We start from the raw sequence: 18,320 nt of genomic DNA on the forward strand, positions 1-18,320 counted from the left end.
CCCAGCATGTATCCACTCCACTGAGAAAATATCCTACCGGCATAAACACAGAAGAAACTGCCTCTATTGTAGTGACCCCAAAACTGCGTTCTTTGAAAACGATAATCACATTTCGGCGCTACAAAGCTTTCTGGCGAGAGACTTACACTTGATGGCAATGTGTAGGCAATTTGGTATTTATCGGGAGTAAGCAGTACATTCATCCAACGCGTTAGAAGGGGTTTAAGCATTGGCAGACGGTTGTAGGCTTCTAAGCCCTTTGCCCTTCTACACGACCTCCATTAACGCCCATTAGTAGTTACATCTGATAGTGGGTTTCCCGGTTATTGAAATGGAAGGAGGTGAAGCTTCAGTCCGAACACTTGTTCTTAAAATGTGCGTATTTCTTGAAAGCCCCTATTATCTGCGACAAATCTCGAACGGGGGATGCTTTTACCAGAAACATGCATTTTACAATAACCAAGGGATACAGAGTGCGATATGATCGGCCGACGACAGCGCTGGTAAGTGTCTGACGGGCGGAATATGACTCGGCTGGTGCAGCTAATGCAAGGTCATGACCAGCAAACTCTTCAGCCTTTCCTACTCCGCTGCTTGTCTGAGACGATAACATGTAACCGTCTGGGGATTTCCAGAAAGTAGTTTTCTTTTTTACTCGCTATACGTGTCGATTGCTTTGAAAGATGCTTATGTAAACTGTTCAAGGCTACTGCTACTCTGTTCGTGAAAAGGTTTTGTTCAAAGAAAGGAAGAAACATAGAATATTCACAGCTTTGAAATTAGCTTTGAAACATGTGTTTTTTCTGTGTTTTACCGCAGCTTCCTTTCAATCTGAAACCGTTTTTAGATTTACAAATGGGGCAATTTAAAAACGTTGCAAACGCATTCCAGTTATGTCCGCTTTGTACACGTCTGTAGCCTTTGACCGATAAAAGCGAGATCAAATTCAAGTCTTCAAAGCTTCTGGTTTAAACCATAAATCCTATAGCCTGTTATCCAAACCTATTATAGCTCCCGAGCCTCTACTGTCCTCTGCGCAAATAGCAAATAGAAGAGACTCGGGAGGTATAATAGGTTTGGATATAGCAGACTACAAATCCTATTAAGGCGCCACTGACATGCAGGCAAAGGTTTTCACTCTCAGAGTTTTTTGTTATTGTTGCTGTCTTGGTTCAGATTGTGGTGTCAGCCGATGTAGACTCACGCTGCAACGCCCAAGAACCTATTACCCCCAAAAAGAACCATATATAAATGATAACTTGTGACTTGAAATGGTAACTTGAAGTCTCAGTCGCTTCACCATATGTTGTTGACTGAGCCAATTGCAAGTTCCGCCAGAGCAAGAGAGCAAAAGTCAGTGACACGAGATAATAAGATTGACGGGGCAGATCCATTAAGGAACGCCCTGCCACGCGCGTACTTCCTAAAGTGCACACGCGAGGGCGTATTTTTCAACGCGGCGGCGAAAATGGTGGCAATCATCGACATGACATTATGGTTCAGTTCTATCTTTGCTCTTTGCTTGCCACTACCTACTAGTTGAAATACAACACCACCACAACAGAAGGTAAACAGTATTCTGAATTGGATGCTTTTTATAGCATCTGCATCCTTTTTGTTAGCCAATGTGTCTAAGCTAAATGCTGTGTGAGATATATAAAAAAAGTCACGTAAATAAGACAAAAGCCACATAATTCGATATCTAGCTGTAGGAACCATTCTATGCCTGTGCCTACTACTTGATAAGACAAACAAATTAAAAATGATTAATGATGCAATACGACTGCATGGACAATAGCATTGGTAGGAATCTACTTTCACGTTGTATTCACTGCTTAACAATCCATACAATATTGGACATCTGTCAATCGTTACATTATAGGATGTAACTGTAACGAAGTTCTGTAATATCATAAGTAACCAAAGAAAATGTTTTGCCCTTCCAACGATGAAAAGTAAGGGATGTGTGGGAAAATAAAGTCGAGCAAAGCCTTCTTCTATCTGATAAGATACAAATGATGGGTCCCTTAGTCATTTACCATCTTCTAAAAAAATGGACCACAGGTGAGGCAAAACTCACGTGGACTCCCTTCCAGGTCAGTTGTCAACATTGACAAGTTATTGATATAGCTTAATACATCCGTGAAACAGCTTTACTGAAAAGCTGTCAGCTTCTACAAGCTAAAGGTCAAGATAGAAAAATCGCAGATACTCAAACCACCCAAAGGCTGATGGCTGGCATAATTACATTAACCACCGCCAAAATAACCAGTTAGATTGTTCGGCTCTGACAGTTAAATCCACTTCATAATATAACATTATCCCGGAGTACATGGCACTTTGGGTAGCTTAGAAATGTGCTTGATTGAAGTTTATGAAGAGGCTTCAGTGCCAAGCAAACATAGCTGGCCTGGTCTGCTTAATCCAATGATTGACGTGCACTATAAAACTACATTTACTGGATGGTTGGGTAGCAAAATCTATTGCATTATCTCACATGGCGCAGAATCTACTATCGCGACTATAGGCCAAATGACATGTACATCGCTCTACAGATATGCTCACTTAAATGATTGACGTACACAGTAAAACTAAATTTACTGGATGGTTGGGTAGAAAACGCAGCCTCAACATGTTCCTAAATCTATTGCATTATCTCACATGGCGCAGAATCTACTTTCGCGACTATAAAGCAAGTGACATGTATATCGCTCGACAGATATATGCTCACTTAAATGATTGACGTACACAGTAAAACTACATTTACCGGCTGGTTGAGTAGCAAACGCAGCCTTAACATGTTCCTAAATCTATTGTATTATCTCACATGGCGCAGAATCTACTTTCGCGACTATAGGGCAAGTAACATGTATATCGCTCGACAGGCATGCTCACTTAAATGATTGACATACACGGTAAAACTACATTAACTGGATGTTGGATAGCAAAGGCAGCCGTAACATGCTCATAAATCTTTTGTACATCTCACATGGCGCAGAATATACTTTCGCGACTGTAGGGCAAGTGACATGTACATCGCTCCACAGATATGCTCACTTAAATGATTGACATAAACAGCAAAACTACATTTACTGGTTGGTTGGGTAGCAAATGCAGCCGTAACATGCTCATAAATCTTTTCCATATGTCACACATTGCGAAAAGGTCTGCACTATTCCCTATCGAAACTATACCCAAAGAGACACTGTCGGGAAAAAATTGGACGTGCGGTTTATATATGTCCTTTAGTATGACGGTTGGAACATTGCCAGTGGGATCGTTCTTTGTATTGCTCGGTTTGACAAACGAGACAGCTATTTTTGAGATGTGCTGGCAGAACAGACGGTAAAAATCACATCGAGCTGTGGTTTCTTCCATGTTCATCAAGCGACCACCTCTAGCCTTCTTGCAAACAGGTGTTTCTACGGATAAGAGTGCGTGGGTTTCTCCACAAACCTCAAAGTCTTTACCAGAAGTAGATTTATTCTCTACGGATCCTGACCTCAAATATTGTATTCAACAAGTCCTACCACAAATGACTCGCGAAACAAAGTGGATATATTTGCATGCCGCAAGGAAAAATTTAGCTTCATCCTGTCTCTCAATGCAAAAACATACAGATATTGCTCGATTGCTCGCTCTATGAACACATATTTACTTACCCAAGCATCCCAATATCTTTCTGTTCGGTGAATCTTACACCATTTCTATCTCACAATGATACTGAAGATGTGTGAAGTAGAATAAGATTGATAGACTATTGCAAAAGCGATATACCAGATCACAATTCAAATCGCCAGATGACTTCGCAGTATTTCATTAATGTTTTGTCAAGCCATACGCCGGTTTACAATATCTATTTTTCTAGCATCAATGAGCAACAGGTTGTAAGATTCCTTTCACATAGTTAAGAAGCACTAGCATCTCAAAATCTTACAAGGTGTTATATTGCATAGAAGTAGAATATTGAGAAACCCTACCTTGCAAACGCAGCATGTGGACGCCTAGCTCCTTCTGTACGATGCCTCATCGCCGCGCTGACGTTCTGCAAACACTGAAGCAGTGCGGCCCGCTCCGCAGATGTCAGATCTCTGCGCCAGCAGAATCGTGGGACGTGACCGATTCTGCAAACCTGGTCTGCTCAAACTAAGGCGTCTCCTGAGGATGTCTAATCACTGCGTCGATGCCGAGTACAAAGGCGATGCCGCAGCCAATCCGGACTCTGCCGGCGCCTTCGTGTTTCTTCGTGTTAGATGCATAAGCACAGTTACGGCAGTCAGATTCAGAAAGAACCGACTGTTTCAAGACTACGAATGCAAGCATTCTAATAGGAGAAAGGAGCGGCGGAGGTTTAAGCATAAGTAAATAATGCTCAGTGTGATCGTTTGGATGTTATAGCTTGCTTGCTGTGGTGTCGGTACGTTGTTTGCTCACACGTTTCGATCCATGCGAGTTCTCAAGAGATTATGCTGGAATACCCAGACGTCGAGAGCACTTCTGATTTTGTTTGGATTGAGCAGCCTGACCTATCAGTACGATTGTTATGTTTTACAAGGGCACTCTAGTTACCTAGTAGAAGGTTGGAGACAAGCGGATTTCATGTTTGGGTATTATTTTGTGCGTAAAGTTTTGAGCAAGCCACGTACAACCTACATGAAGCAAGATCTCGTGATAATTAGATATACAATTTATAAGGCGACTGGCAATCGTATTCTCAGTTGTTTGTAAACATTGTTTCCATTCCATTACATAGACAAAACAATCGCTCAATCGTTATTTGTCGTGATTGTCGGCTGCAATTTCAGGAACCACGAAGAGAACTTTTCTTTTATGTTTTATGTAATAAACGTAACATCTACTAACATAAGTCCACCAGGGTACATAATTCCGCCATGCTGAAAAGATACGCGTCCAGACATATCTCCAACCCAACGTTCCCCTGTATATCTAAACTTTGCATACCTGGGGGTGCTGCACTAGAGATCACTCAAACACACTGTTTCTCAAAGTGGCTGATTTATGTAACACGTCGGACTAATGTTAATGTAGAATAGATGTGTGTAACTGTTGCACCACAAATTGTTAAAAAATCTGGTCGACAATTACTTTTATCAATTGACCTGGTATCAATTGCCCATTGATTGTAGGCTCACCGAATTTGAAAAAAAAACACAAAAAAACACAACTTAGGACTGAAATGAGAAACGTTTTGCCTAAAGGAGACATACATAATTAACCAGGATGACACCAAGGATACTTGAAATCAGGAAAAGCATTACTTTGTTTTTCACTACTAGTTCCAGCATACGTATCCCACAGTATGATGCATATCTTGTTGACTTTCAAAGACATATAAACGACGATTAGACACTCGGAATACAGCTAATGATAATTTTAGTTCTACCACCAACCGCGAAGTTAGTTAAAGTTAAAGTAATTCCCGCATCAGATGGTGCATAGGGCGGCGCCCATCTCCGTTTCAATAGCCCTTGGGCCATACAACTTTGTGCAATCACTAAAGCAGGAGGCTAATCTACTGGTAGTATTGTGTGTTCAACTTCCATACTCTTTCCCAAATACTGACTGCTAAGCAGTGAAAGCAGAGTCTTTGGTATGACTCGGCCGGGGATCGAACTCATGACCTGCCGTGTGCAAGGCGAACACTCTACCGACTAGGCCATTACATTGGTTAACAGTGAAACGGGCGTAACTATACATTTCACCCAGCGATGCACATGTGTAAACAAATAACCGGTAGAAATTGGGACATGAAGTTACAGAATTGCAGGTTTAGGCGTAGGGTTAGCAGCGAACAACCAACCACTAGAGATTAGGAGTGAAGTTATCAGAACCGCAGGGTTACGATTAGCAAGGAACAACCAATCGGTAGAGATTGGCAGTGATGAAGTTATTGGAACCGCAGGTTTAAGGTCAGCAGCTAACAACCAACCACTAGAGATTAGGAGTGAAGTTATCAGAACCGCAGGGTTACGATTAGCAAGGAACAACCAATCGGTAGAGATTGGCAGTAATGAGGTTATCGGAACAGTAGGTGTAGGCGTAGGGGTTGCAGCTAACAACCAACCAGTAGAGATTGGGAGTGATGAAGTTATCGGAACCACAGGTTTAAGGTCAGCAGCTAACAACCAATCAGAAGAGAGTGGGAGTGATTAAGGTATCGGAACCGCAGGTTTAAGGTCAGCAGCTAACAAACAATCAGAAGAGAGTGGGAGTGATGAAGTTATCGGAACCGCAAAGTTAGAGTTAGCAGCTAACAACCAATCAGAAGAGATTGGGAGTAATGAAGTTATCGGAACCGCAGGATTAGGGTTAGCAGCTAACAACCAATCAGTAGACAGTAGAAGTGATGAAATTATTATAACCGCGGGGTTAGGTTTAGCAACGAACAACCAACCAGTAGAGATTGTTAGTGATGAAGTTATCGGAATCGTAGATCTCAAACATTTGTCGGAGATAACAACGTTTTGTTATTGCGTACTCATCGGACTTCAAGATTGAACTTAATTTCAATGTTTAATGATCAACATGGCTAGCAATGTCTAAATTGAGTTGCTTAAAGTTGAAATCTATCATTGGCCGATGAATATTTTCAAAATCTATCGATAATAGCACCCTACTGGTTGCAGACGGGTGGTCAAACAAAGCAAGGGTCACATATGTGCTCAGAATTTATTGAATGTCTAGATCGCCCACGCCATGCACAGCTAGACACCGTACGTAATACTAAAACTGTTAGAGTATGGAGACGTGCCGTTTCTGGCAGCTAGCGCTCCGCAATGCCTTCTTGTTGAAAGGATTGTTGGCTTGATGACGCAGAGCGGGTAGTAGTTCGCCTAAAGACTTCATACATATTCTGGGTAAGACAGTTGCTGAGGAGGCTTCTTTTGTGGCATGTTGCATGAAGCTTAAGGTTCTTTGAAAGCGAGCGAGATGACACGTAACAACTCAGCGTGCACGTAATACTAACATGAAATCTCACAACAGGAAGATTGAAAACATCTTGCCTGAAAAGCGCTCTACTGTAAAGAGTGTGGGTACGCTCCAGGGTGCGCTACTTAAGCGATTGCCAGTGCCCAATACGACTTATCTCTACGTTTGGGCCCCCGAAACAAGTTATGCTGTAGCCGCGTGAAATGTCAGTTTGCATATATGACATGAGTAAACCGTTAACAAGCTTTCTGGACGTACACAAACAATGGAACCAAAAATGCCAATCACAATGGAATGTACTGTACACTCTTGTACCAATAAAGGGTGTTAAGATAATGGACAGTTAAGGCGTTTACTTAATGAGAGGAGTAAGGGAAGTCATCTACACCACCGGGACGGCGATGCCGACTTCCAACAATCTTTGACACATTAATGACGTCACACCTGCATTAACTCTCGTGTCCACAACAATTGAGTGAGAAAGCTAACGAAGACTGAGTGATTCAGTCGAACATTTCTGTGAGTACATTTTTTTCAGTTGGCGAAGAGTCAAACTTCTCCACTAAAATGTCAAGAGCTTCGGGCACCAACCGAGCTAGAAACTCGAGCATACAACTGAAGGTTCTCTAGCCGCAAGGCAAGGGATGTCAACACAAAAGACCTCCTCCATGGACACAATAGGACTCCATCCTACGCCACCCACCTTGCAACAGAGCTCGAGAGAAAAATATAACTCACCTCAACGTCAGACGGTATACGAAGCGGTATAAAAAAAGGAACTTCAATGTAAAGTAAAGATATTTGATCATATGTCTATCATGGTTTCTTTCAAGTCTTCAATTGCTGTGGGAAGTTCAATCATTCAGGGATTGTGTCTTAAACCTACCATTCTGTCAACATGTGTTGCAGTGTCAGACACGACTTGCACAATAATGGTGTCTTACTACCAATAATGTATAATTTCTGTAACTCCAGCATGTCAAAACTCAGTTGTGGATGGGTAAAAATATTGGAGGTATAGAAGTGGTAGAAGAAAATGCCCCCAGGAGGGTCATATGCTTTTACTTTGATCAAATCAAAAAGTCTTTACCAGAAACTTCTGCGACCCGCTCACATAGGAGTTGGCCTATTATACGGTTATCAACCTTTCTGTTATCGCAATAACAAAGACGGCATGCAGCAATGCACGTACACGTGCTCAGTCAAGTAGCAGACTAAATTGGAAGCCTTGAGGCGGCAGTATCTTCTAATGCAGAATTCAGCGTTAATGGAATATAATGAGGACCATCTGAACCTCGAATCTTCAACCAGCGATATAACTAATCTTGTGCATAAAATCGCCCCTATTAGGGGCCATGTCACACTTGTGCGTATATCCAAGTGCGCATGAGTTCCGCAGTAACATTTTTTTGGCGAATCACAAATATTTGATATCTAAATTGTAATGTTACATACATGCATGTACAATGTTTTGGGAGGAGTATAAGACTTTATCTTTCATAGAACTGAGGTTTTATAGTCTAGTCTGATAGAAAAGGGCCCAGAAACGTAGTGTGGTTTTGTTGTGCACAGACCTATACGATCACGAAGGCTCTAAATTGGAGGCATTCAGGCACACGTATCTTCTAATGCAGAATGCAGCGTCAAGTTTACAATAAAATGAGAACCATCTCAACCTCGCTTGATCTAGTCTTAGACGTATAGAAAAGGCTCGACAAACGTTGTACGATCATAAAGTATTTCACTTGCGCACTCCGCCAATTAAAAGTGTTTTTCACTTCCCAATACCCATCTTACTTTTTATGGCTCAATAACATTCTATCTAATTATGTGGTATTTTTGTTCGTTGTTCCATCGTTCCATATGTAAAAGGACTTGTAATTGCCTTCTGCATTTTGTTAAGTCGAGGCGACATGTCATATTATTAGTTCTTTTAAATTAGAGTCGCATGTTTTTCGAGAAAAAAAAGCACGTGTCGACAATTGTACGGTTGGTGTTGTTATGCATATATATAGTCTCTAATTCGCGTATACTCTACCGCGTACCGCTGTCATTCATAGAAGTGTTTTTCCGTTCTGTTCACCGAACAGTTCCTATACCTATCTTACGGCTTATCACCCAGCATTGTCTATTTTCAAACAAACCACGGGTTCACTCCATGCATGATGCACCCAGATGTAAAAAACGGGTACCTGATTTCGGTTGGGGAGGTAAAAGTACGTGGGAGGAAAAGAGAGGAATGGGATCCGCCTTCGAATACCGTGCCCTAGAATCAACAGTGGATGACAACCCACTGCTTCTAACTCTCCGGCCTAAGAAAGGCTATGGGATCTGGACTACCTTTTTTTTACCCGTCTTTTGTAAATTCGTGGCGGCATGCAATGTAATAAAGTCTTCTTTAGAAACTAGTGTCACGTACCACACAAAAGTACATCATCAAATTGGTAACTTTGACGTTTAGAAGAATATCCTAGAGCAGATACGTTAATTGAATTAAGTCGTGTATTGTGAATCAGTCAGACGAGAGTTGATATCACCCATGAATAAACATTATTTAATCAGTGTCAGTAAATCTCAGTCTCTTCCTGTCTCTGTATATATATATATATATACTGAAAGATTGAAAAAAATATTATATTGTTCGGGATCTTAGTCTTTTATGGCAATTTATATTTCAAATGCCAGACTTGAAAACATATCACTTTTTTCAAGAATATGATATTCTCCTGTAACATGAAAAACATTCCAGTACAATGGGCAGTCTCAGGAGAGCTATAGAATCAACAAATCATCTTCCAGCGCTTCACATTTACAACCTCATAGACTTCAGTACCAAGGACAGGGCCATATACTCGTCTTGACTGTCGGGATTGAGGACTACTTACATATTTCGCTATCATAGCGATGTGGCGGCAAAGAAGCGCTAAAATTGCGAAGAATAAACCGTTATTCTAAAGTTAGCACAAAAAGTTAGGAAACCCGATTTCGGTCATATCTCCATTGTTACTTTGTCAATAACATTAATTTCTGCATTGCATATCGTTGGGAAACTTATTTTACTCTCTTTACAACGCTACCACATTTGTCATGATTGTATATTCATGGGTGGAACACCAGGAGTGCTAAGGTGAGCCCGTCGCAAAAAAGTGCCGAAATTCCCACACAGTGTCTGACTTTGGAAGGGAGATTTCAGCAGATTTTGGGGCGACACAAATGAAATAAGTCATATGGTGCTCGTTGTACAGAATCGTGATAAAAAGATGTTACGTATCATTGCATAGAGACCTAAATAAGCTATGAAACTATAAAAGACATACTGCTAATCATAAAAAAAACAACGCACATATATAATCGGGGGAAATTTCGACATTTTTTCGCCATGTACTCACCTAGACAGCCCTAGTGCTTGTTATGACCGTGAATGTGCGGTCATAAGAAACGGCTTATCATTGAAAAGAAAACTTAATAAACTTTCCAGCGATACATAATACAATGCAATCAACAGGGATATGATCAACTGAAATTAAATTTCCTAACTTTTTGTGTGAAGCTCTTAAGTAGAAAATACACGTTATTTTCAAAGATAGCAAAACGCTGCAGTGACATTTCTGCTTGGTTGTCAACTTTGACGCAAGTCCACACGTGATGGATCAGTAACATCTGGGGCTTGAAAACAAATGTTTAAGGTCATCTTTACCTTTACCATAGAAACATCCCAGTGACATTATTTGCTCGGGTATATATTATACATCAGTCACAGAAACACGTGTAGTCACACGTACGACTTGTCACAAATTTGTCCCGGTGGACTCACGTTATCAGCTCACGGAGTCTAGTTGTTACCGGGTCCCGCGCTGAAGTTAAGTCCAAAAATATCCCGGCAACCGCAGTGTGTGCGATGGGTCCAAGCAAGGTTCACGCCCGAAAGTGCCAAAAACAGCCTGTTAACTGTTGCGCTACCACAAGCAGTAACAACAGCTGTGGGTGCTCCAATTATCCTAACTGGTACAATCTGTAGAAAAACAGCTAGATAAACAAACAACCAAGTATTTATAGCAATTGATGTTTAACTTTCTCCCTGCTGAGTTAGACATTTTAGACTCCAAGTGTGTATGGGCTACAGCATTAGGCAGCAGGGGGAGGGTTAACAACGTGTTAAAATTCAAAGATGTATAAGTGCACAGGTGTGAGTGAGGAAAACAGGAAGTATTTTCTGACACAGGTGTCTTAAGACACGGTTGATGGTTCATTGACACTACTCACCCGCAATAACGGCTACCAAATGCACAGAAAAAAGACTAAGAGAATGGTTACGAAGTCTGTTCAAGTACAAACTTGATGTTGTGGAGGATCATAGACATAAGGCATGATTATAACCAAGTCGAATCACATTTTGGAATTCATATGGTTGGGTAAAATTCTTTAGAGATGGAATAGTAATCATTGCCATTATGTTTTTTGTTTTTGTTTATTGTGGTGGCTTTAAGTACATGTACACACAGCATATGGTGAAATCAGAATGTAAAAAATCAAAGTAGTGTTACTATCATATACTACTACAGTTGTATATACCATATTCAGAATAATATTTTTGCATAAAATCTTATAAAAATGTCAATGTCCCTGTCAAAGGAATAATCTGATAGTTTCTTCAAGTTTCTTGACATCTCAGAATATCAAAATTTTGTACATTTTCTTCATCAAGTACGAACATCACACAGTCACATCGAACAAATATGCTTTCAGGCAATTAGGAATTTACAACACAAACTGTTATCACTTCAAATCATATTACAGACACACCTATTCCTCTTATACAGATATCATCTCGGTAAAATATTTCCACATTTTCTACATAATTTACAGCAATGCCATTCTGTTATATTTCTAAAAACTGTACTTTTATCTTTAAAGATATTGTGAAATTTTTTTGCCAAAACTGCAACTATTCAACATTTAAAAATCTCCATTCAGATTGACATTGGCGACCTATTTTCAATATATTTGGGTAATTTTTTTCTCATTTCTAGCATTGACAAACAATATGAAACCAGAGCCGTGCAAAGTTGCCTAGTTTTTTGGTATCCTACTGAAAACTCCCTAACACAAATTTCAAGATGCTGTAACGACTCAACAAAGTCCCTTTCATACTTGTATCCACTTGTATGTATGTATAGTTTTAGAAGACCTTACAAAAGTCACTGTACTTTTGTTGTGTCAATAAAGCTTAAGATCGTGTTGTATCACTATGCAGTGTAATAAGGTAGATCAACTTATGATATAGAAAGGTGGCCCAAAACAGTGACTTCAGTGAGATCAAGATTCAGTCAAATTCTACAATACGCTCCTTTAACATGCAAGTTACATGAGGCAATCCCAAACTCATCAGTAACCACCTGAATTCAAGTGTTCAGTGTGTGGCAGGGTTTTTTGAGCACGAATAGGACTAATCAGCCACTCTTGGGCTAAAAATAACAATTTAAGGGGTTAAGGTCTTCAGTGAGCAACAATAGACGAACGAATTTGCTTTCATAACCTATCTTCAGCAACTATATGTTTTATGGTTGCAAATCTGGGCAGCAAATTTGCATCATTTTTCAGCAAATTTGTACAATTTTTCAGTTTTGGGGCTAACAATGAGAACTGAAGATATTAAGGTCTTCATTGAGCAACGATAGACAAACGAACATCATATTTTCAAAACCTTCAACAATTTTCAACAATTATATGTTTTATGGTACCAAATCTGGTAGCAAATTTTCACAATTTTTCAGCAAATTTGTACAATCTTTCAGTTTGGGGGTTAACAATAAGAACTACTGATGTTTAGGTCTTCATTGAGCAACGATAGACAAACGAACATCATGTTTTCAAAACCTTCAACAATTATATGTTTTATGGTACCAAATCTGGTAGCAAATTTTCACCATTTTCCAGCATATTTGTACAATCTTTCAGTTTTTTGCGGTTAACAATAAGAACTAAGGATGTTAAGGTCTTCATTGATGCATTGAGCAACAATAGACAAACGAACAACATGCTTTCATAACCTTCAACAATCTTCAATAACTATAAGTTTTACAGTAGCAAATCTGGGAAGCAAATCTGTACAATCTTTTAGTTGTTTTAGATTGCACCTTTTATGACATATGCCGTCAAATCTATCCAGTTCAATGATGATTACAACATTTTCTCTCGAGATACTGCAATTATGATAGTTTTATGAGTGTTAGAGCCACTTAATTACTGGGTGCGAGAATTCATATTTTTAGGTGTCCAATAAAACGAACTTTCTTTTTTAATTTGAGGAGATACATCAAAATCAAAATATAATCCGTCAAATCAACAATCTGCTTGGTTAAAACTATTTGGTTGGAAGATCAAGTTTTCAACGGTTCACCAGTGACGCTTTTCTACTGTTGGGTCCTGTTGGCTGCCTTGCACGCCGGCGCCGCGATCTCTCACTGCATAGGTGTACTGAAGAAGAAAACATATTCAATCACAGTAAGTCACATGCAACTTCTCTATGGAACATTTGTTAAATAAAAACATATGTTAGTGTGCCCAATACCTATTCCACCCACTCAAAGACAGATATAGAAGATCAATTACTCAGGATATTGGCAATTCATATCTTGCTGCTGTTCTCTCTTCATCTTTGCTGTGATTTTGACATAACATCTTTTGACATTAACTCATATGTTGTTCCTTTCATGAGTTGAATGATGTGAAGAATACTTTGATGTGCAAATGATGAACCAAAGTAATCGTGCCTGCACAATCAAAGTGCCTCAGTAGTGACTGCAGATAGTTTTGTTTGCTTATAACGTTTTTGCTCATTATGTGCATTAGACATTCAACCATTAGTTTTCCAGTCACGTACAGGCAGTATTCATTACATTTCCCTCCAGCACTGACCAAGCAGAATTGTCTTATTTCTTTCCTTTTCCTTATTTTCTTTTCCTTATTTCATTTACTTTAGTTCCTCAAACCATAGACATTTTCACACAGCACATTTATGTTTCTTCACCTTTAGCATGCTTATCTATAAAACACCACCTACATTACTACTAGCAACATGCTCTACCTTCTGAGGAGCTTGCACGAAATATATACCAAACGTCAATAGAAGGGAACTAAGAGGAAATCACCCATAGGTACCGCTTAGTATATGCCCTTACTGTGATCTACTGGTCAGTAAATCTTGGGCTGGAACTGGTGTCTCTTCCAGTCACTGCATATGTATACTGAAAGATTGGGAAAAATCATATTTCTGGGGATCTTTGTCCTCTATGGCATTTATTTTCAATATCTGGATAGTCTTGAAAACAAAATACTTGTTTTCAAGTATCTTTTCTTGAGACACGGATGACATTTACTACAATGCGCAGTTTCAGGAGACCTATGGAATCAGCAAGTCATCCACCATCACTTCACATTTACCACCTCATACACTTCAGCACCAGGGACAGGACCATATGCTCTCCTTGACTGTTGTTAGTGAGGTTTGAATGAATCTTGACCCTGGGATGGCGGTTAGATTGCAGTTCAAATGAAACTGCTTCACCTGAGGTGGATGATTAGACATGTGATTCAAAACTAAAAGCGATGAAGTATTACTTAACAGCAAAAGCTGCAAGGTTAAGTCAATCCATTGAAAAGAAAAGTTGCAAGTACACGTATATTACTTCCTACAATCCAGATGTAGTAGCTATCTTGTTACCCTTCATGTTAAAACTTGATTTCACAAATGAAACATATTTACATCACATAAGCATGCATGCATCTGTAGAACATGTACTGCGGTCTGATACCTAACCCTATTCTTATGTGCCTTCTTTTTCAGTGAAATTATTTTTGAGTCAGAGATTTGTTTCCATGGGCATATGTGTCTTCCCCAGCTCTTCTGTACAAGTTTAGTGACTTGCTAATTCTGTCTTTCACTTAGATAATAGGGCCAGTTTATGCAAGACACATTCCCTTCATTGACAGTCATTTGCATTGTCATCTCTGAATCTAGATGCACCAGTCCTAGTGAAATTCAGCTTTCCACCCTCCCAGACAGTTTAGTACATTTCCTACTTGACAACCACTTCAGGTTTGCAACAACACCAAATACAAGGATGTGGTTATGTATGCTCACACACGAAGATGACCCAAATGGTACTTCACTCATCGAAAAATAACTGGAAAGCACATGGCTGAGCATGCTTCCAGCCTCCAGGCTACCGCTCCATGTTTGAGCTACGGTTTGAAGTATACGCTGGTAATTAATTCCCACCTAGAGCATGGACAAGGCTTACAGGCACGGATCTGTTGCCTATCAGAGTTACCACTTTGAAGTAAAATCGCCAGAAATGAATTTAATATTTTAGATAATATGTTGTGTAATCTACTTTTACACATACAGTATGTCACCGCAACCGTTGGCAGGTTTTGTGAAGGCCTTTCCCTACTTGCTCAGTCCTGCCAAACAAATTGAAATATGGCAAAATGACACCAGACGTAAGCTTATTGTGAGATGAAAGCGGCATACTTGTTGACAAGACTTCTGCAGCATTAACGGCTTAAAAGCAGCAATTGTTCCGATAATAAGTGTTCATTACAGCTGCGTTGGAGGGTTGTTTGATGCCATTAGTAATCGTTTTTGATGCTGCATCTTTAATTCTATCAACCTTTTGCCACAGGATTTCAAAGATATCCTTGAAAGACTGGTAACACATGTTTCTTCCACATGTTTCTTCCTTAAAGTTGCCAAGTCATGTCTATTCTACAGATTGCACGGCTCAAAATGCTGTGTATATGCACTTATGTGCACCCAAAATTGGAGCTGTGCACCTAATTTTTTACTGTGGATGCACTTTGACATTTCCATGTATTTAGTATTAGAAATGTAATTATATACAGCATGCTCTTGTCAGAAAAATAATAAAACCTTTGTTGTGTTACTTGTTAAAAAATTTCAAAGCGCACGTAGTCCAGTGGTTAGTGGCCCTGCCTCTGGAACTAGAAGCTGTGAGTTCAATCCCAGCTGTATCGCTTACTCGACATGCACGCTACCGGAAAGGGTTGCAGTTCGTGGTCCACTGTTCATTGTGCTTATCAAAAAGAGCTTGGAGAATTTCCCCGGTACATTAAACCTGAACATCGTGTCTGTCTTCTCTGTCACAACCAGTGGAAGAATAGCTCTTCAGTGCCAAACAGGATGATTATATCACCATCACTATTCATCGTTTTCAAACCAGGTTTACTTTTTATGTTGTGCACCCAGAATTCTTTTCTGTGCATCTAAATTTTTAGGTTAGGTGCACCTTCAAATGAATTTTGATTGGCATCTTGCTCAGCACATTTGATTTTGGACCATAACACATAATCAACTATGTTGCTCATGTCACATGGTCATTTTGAATGGGACATCATGATTGTAAATCAGAACAATGTCAGATGCGATGCAAATAACACAGCACCATGAGCCAATCTCCACAATGACGTTTTTCTGGTGTAGCATTTCATTTACAAACAAGGAAAAGCTGGAAAGTTCAGACTGTGGCAAAGCATGCGTTGTTGATACCTAGCAGCGTGGTTTCACCACAGGTCACGTTTTCAGCCAAGTACACCTGGTTAACCCTACTCTTCTCGATAAGCGTGTGTTGCTTGTGTTTTTGTACGACGTGCAGAGGTTTCACATTCTCCCGTGCATGTGACTGCCGGCTTTTAGGTTCCCATCAGAAGGACTATGCAACCCCTCACACCATACATTTTTGCGTGAGAGGGGTTCGAGCTTCCACCCTCTGGATCTACAGAATTTGATCTAAACGTCAAGGCAGCTGGACGTCATGACAGTGATAGACAGGCTGGAGCTTTGAAATGTCAAAAGTGACGTCAGGACCTGACTCTAAAACCACTTCTCTTGCAGCTGAGTTACACCAAAGGGTTTTTATACCAGTTAACGGACCTACTTACAAGAATACACAAATGTCAACAACAAACGATATAGATACGTCAACTATATAGATACGGGTCAGCTGCTAAGCTAAGGCATGGTGCTAAGCATAGAAAAAAAACCTTATTTGGATCCAAAGAACAGGATATTTAGTTCAGGTGGCACCTTTAAAACATATTGAAGTGGTTAAACTTCTTAGTTGTGAAATTCTGTCAAATATTCATTTGAAATTTATTCATAGTGGCGGCTAGTGCAGCTTATCATACTACCTGTACCAAGCAGTCACACAGCTATCATACACATGAGAAATAAAGCTTCACAAAAAATATGGATCTTCTAATGTTTGTTGAATACAAAACTGACCATAGAAAAATGATGTGGCGTCCAAAGATTTGTTACACTCTAACATATGTTTCATACCGTCTATGAAAATGGAATTTAATAGAGAGATGTCAAAGATGCGGAGTTTTGTTGATGTTAGTGGTGTCTTTTTTCGTAATGATTTTGTTAGTAGGGCCCCCGCATTTAGTGCATTCAGTGCATTCAGCCCATTTCCTGTTGAAATATGAGCTGGACTGCCCTCCTCACATGAGGTGAGAAGTGCACACAATTACCATTTTAACATCAAAAGAAAGCTAGAATATCATAGAAGCCAATACGTATTCATATTCAATTAAATTAGCCACCAACTTCTGATGAGAGCAACAGTACAAAAGCATGCTAAGTTAGGGCACACTGTCTAGCATAGCACAGCATTTGCCGCTCATAACACGGAGTGCGAAGGTTGTAGGCTTGGGTGCACTGAGTGTTTATCATTATCACACAATCTAAAGCGTTGTCCAAAAGTAACAAAAGTCATACAGTCTCATGGACTGCTCAAAACTGCGAGTAGAAATTTCAGATGTTCTTCCAGATCTAGACACCTGCAGTGAGCTGACATCAAAGCACTCCAGGACCTACCCTGTCATCCCAAAGTGCGTGCTTCTTGACAGATTCTTTACAAAATCAAATCGTCACAGCTGTCAAGACTAGCTCCATACAGAGCATTTCAAGACTTGCTATTATCCCTGAAATTGCCATATATATGCATAAAATCAAACAAGCTACTGTAACAACCTTGTTTGACTTAAGATTAGATGAAATAGAACTGATAAACAAGTTTCTGAAGGTCTTTTTTCCAGGACATGTCAGCATGGTGCCACACACTACTTAATATGAAAACACTCTTACTATTCACAGCTGTATGTACATGTAATAGGATAATTTTTTCAAATGTTTTTTTTGATAGTTTCTTTTCTATAGCTGCAAGCAAAACATGTTGGTCTCCAGGGAGATTTAATCTATGTTATGCGTGGGGGACATCGTGTAAGATCTTCTTCACTTGAGCTTATTATAAGTATATCACCTGCTATTGTGAAAATTACAT

At 39.8% G+C, this 18,320-nt stretch overlaps 1 protein-coding gene across 4 annotated transcripts in view; it reads right to left on the minus strand.

The window, feature by feature from the left end:
* Nucleotides 1-10,984: 10,984 nt before the first annotated feature.
* LOC136439668 (protein tweety homolog 1-A-like) overlaps nucleotides 10,985-18,320 on the minus strand; it is a 37,263-nt gene continuing 29,927 nt past the window's right edge. For 2 of the 4 annotated variants that reach the window (XM_066435184.1, XM_066435182.1), the window contains 2 exons: nucleotides 14,133-14,198; nucleotides 10,985-13,428 (listed from right to left, as the gene is read on the minus strand). In XM_066435184.1, the coding sequence (XP_066291281.1) occupies nucleotides 14,139-14,198 (60 nt within the window). In that variant the 3' untranslated portion in view covers nucleotides 10,985-13,428; nucleotides 14,133-14,138. The remainder of the gene's footprint in view (nucleotides 13,429-14,132; nucleotides 14,199-18,320) is intronic. The other 2 variants (XM_066435183.1, XM_066435181.1) reach the window with 1 other exon arrangement.

Source organism: Branchiostoma lanceolatum, chromosome 8 (assembly GCF_035083965.1).
Source record: "Branchiostoma lanceolatum isolate klBraLanc5 chromosome 8, klBraLanc5.hap2, whole genome shotgun sequence".
Lineage (NCBI taxonomy): Eukaryota > Metazoa > Chordata > Leptocardii > Amphioxiformes > Branchiostomatidae > Branchiostoma > Branchiostoma lanceolatum.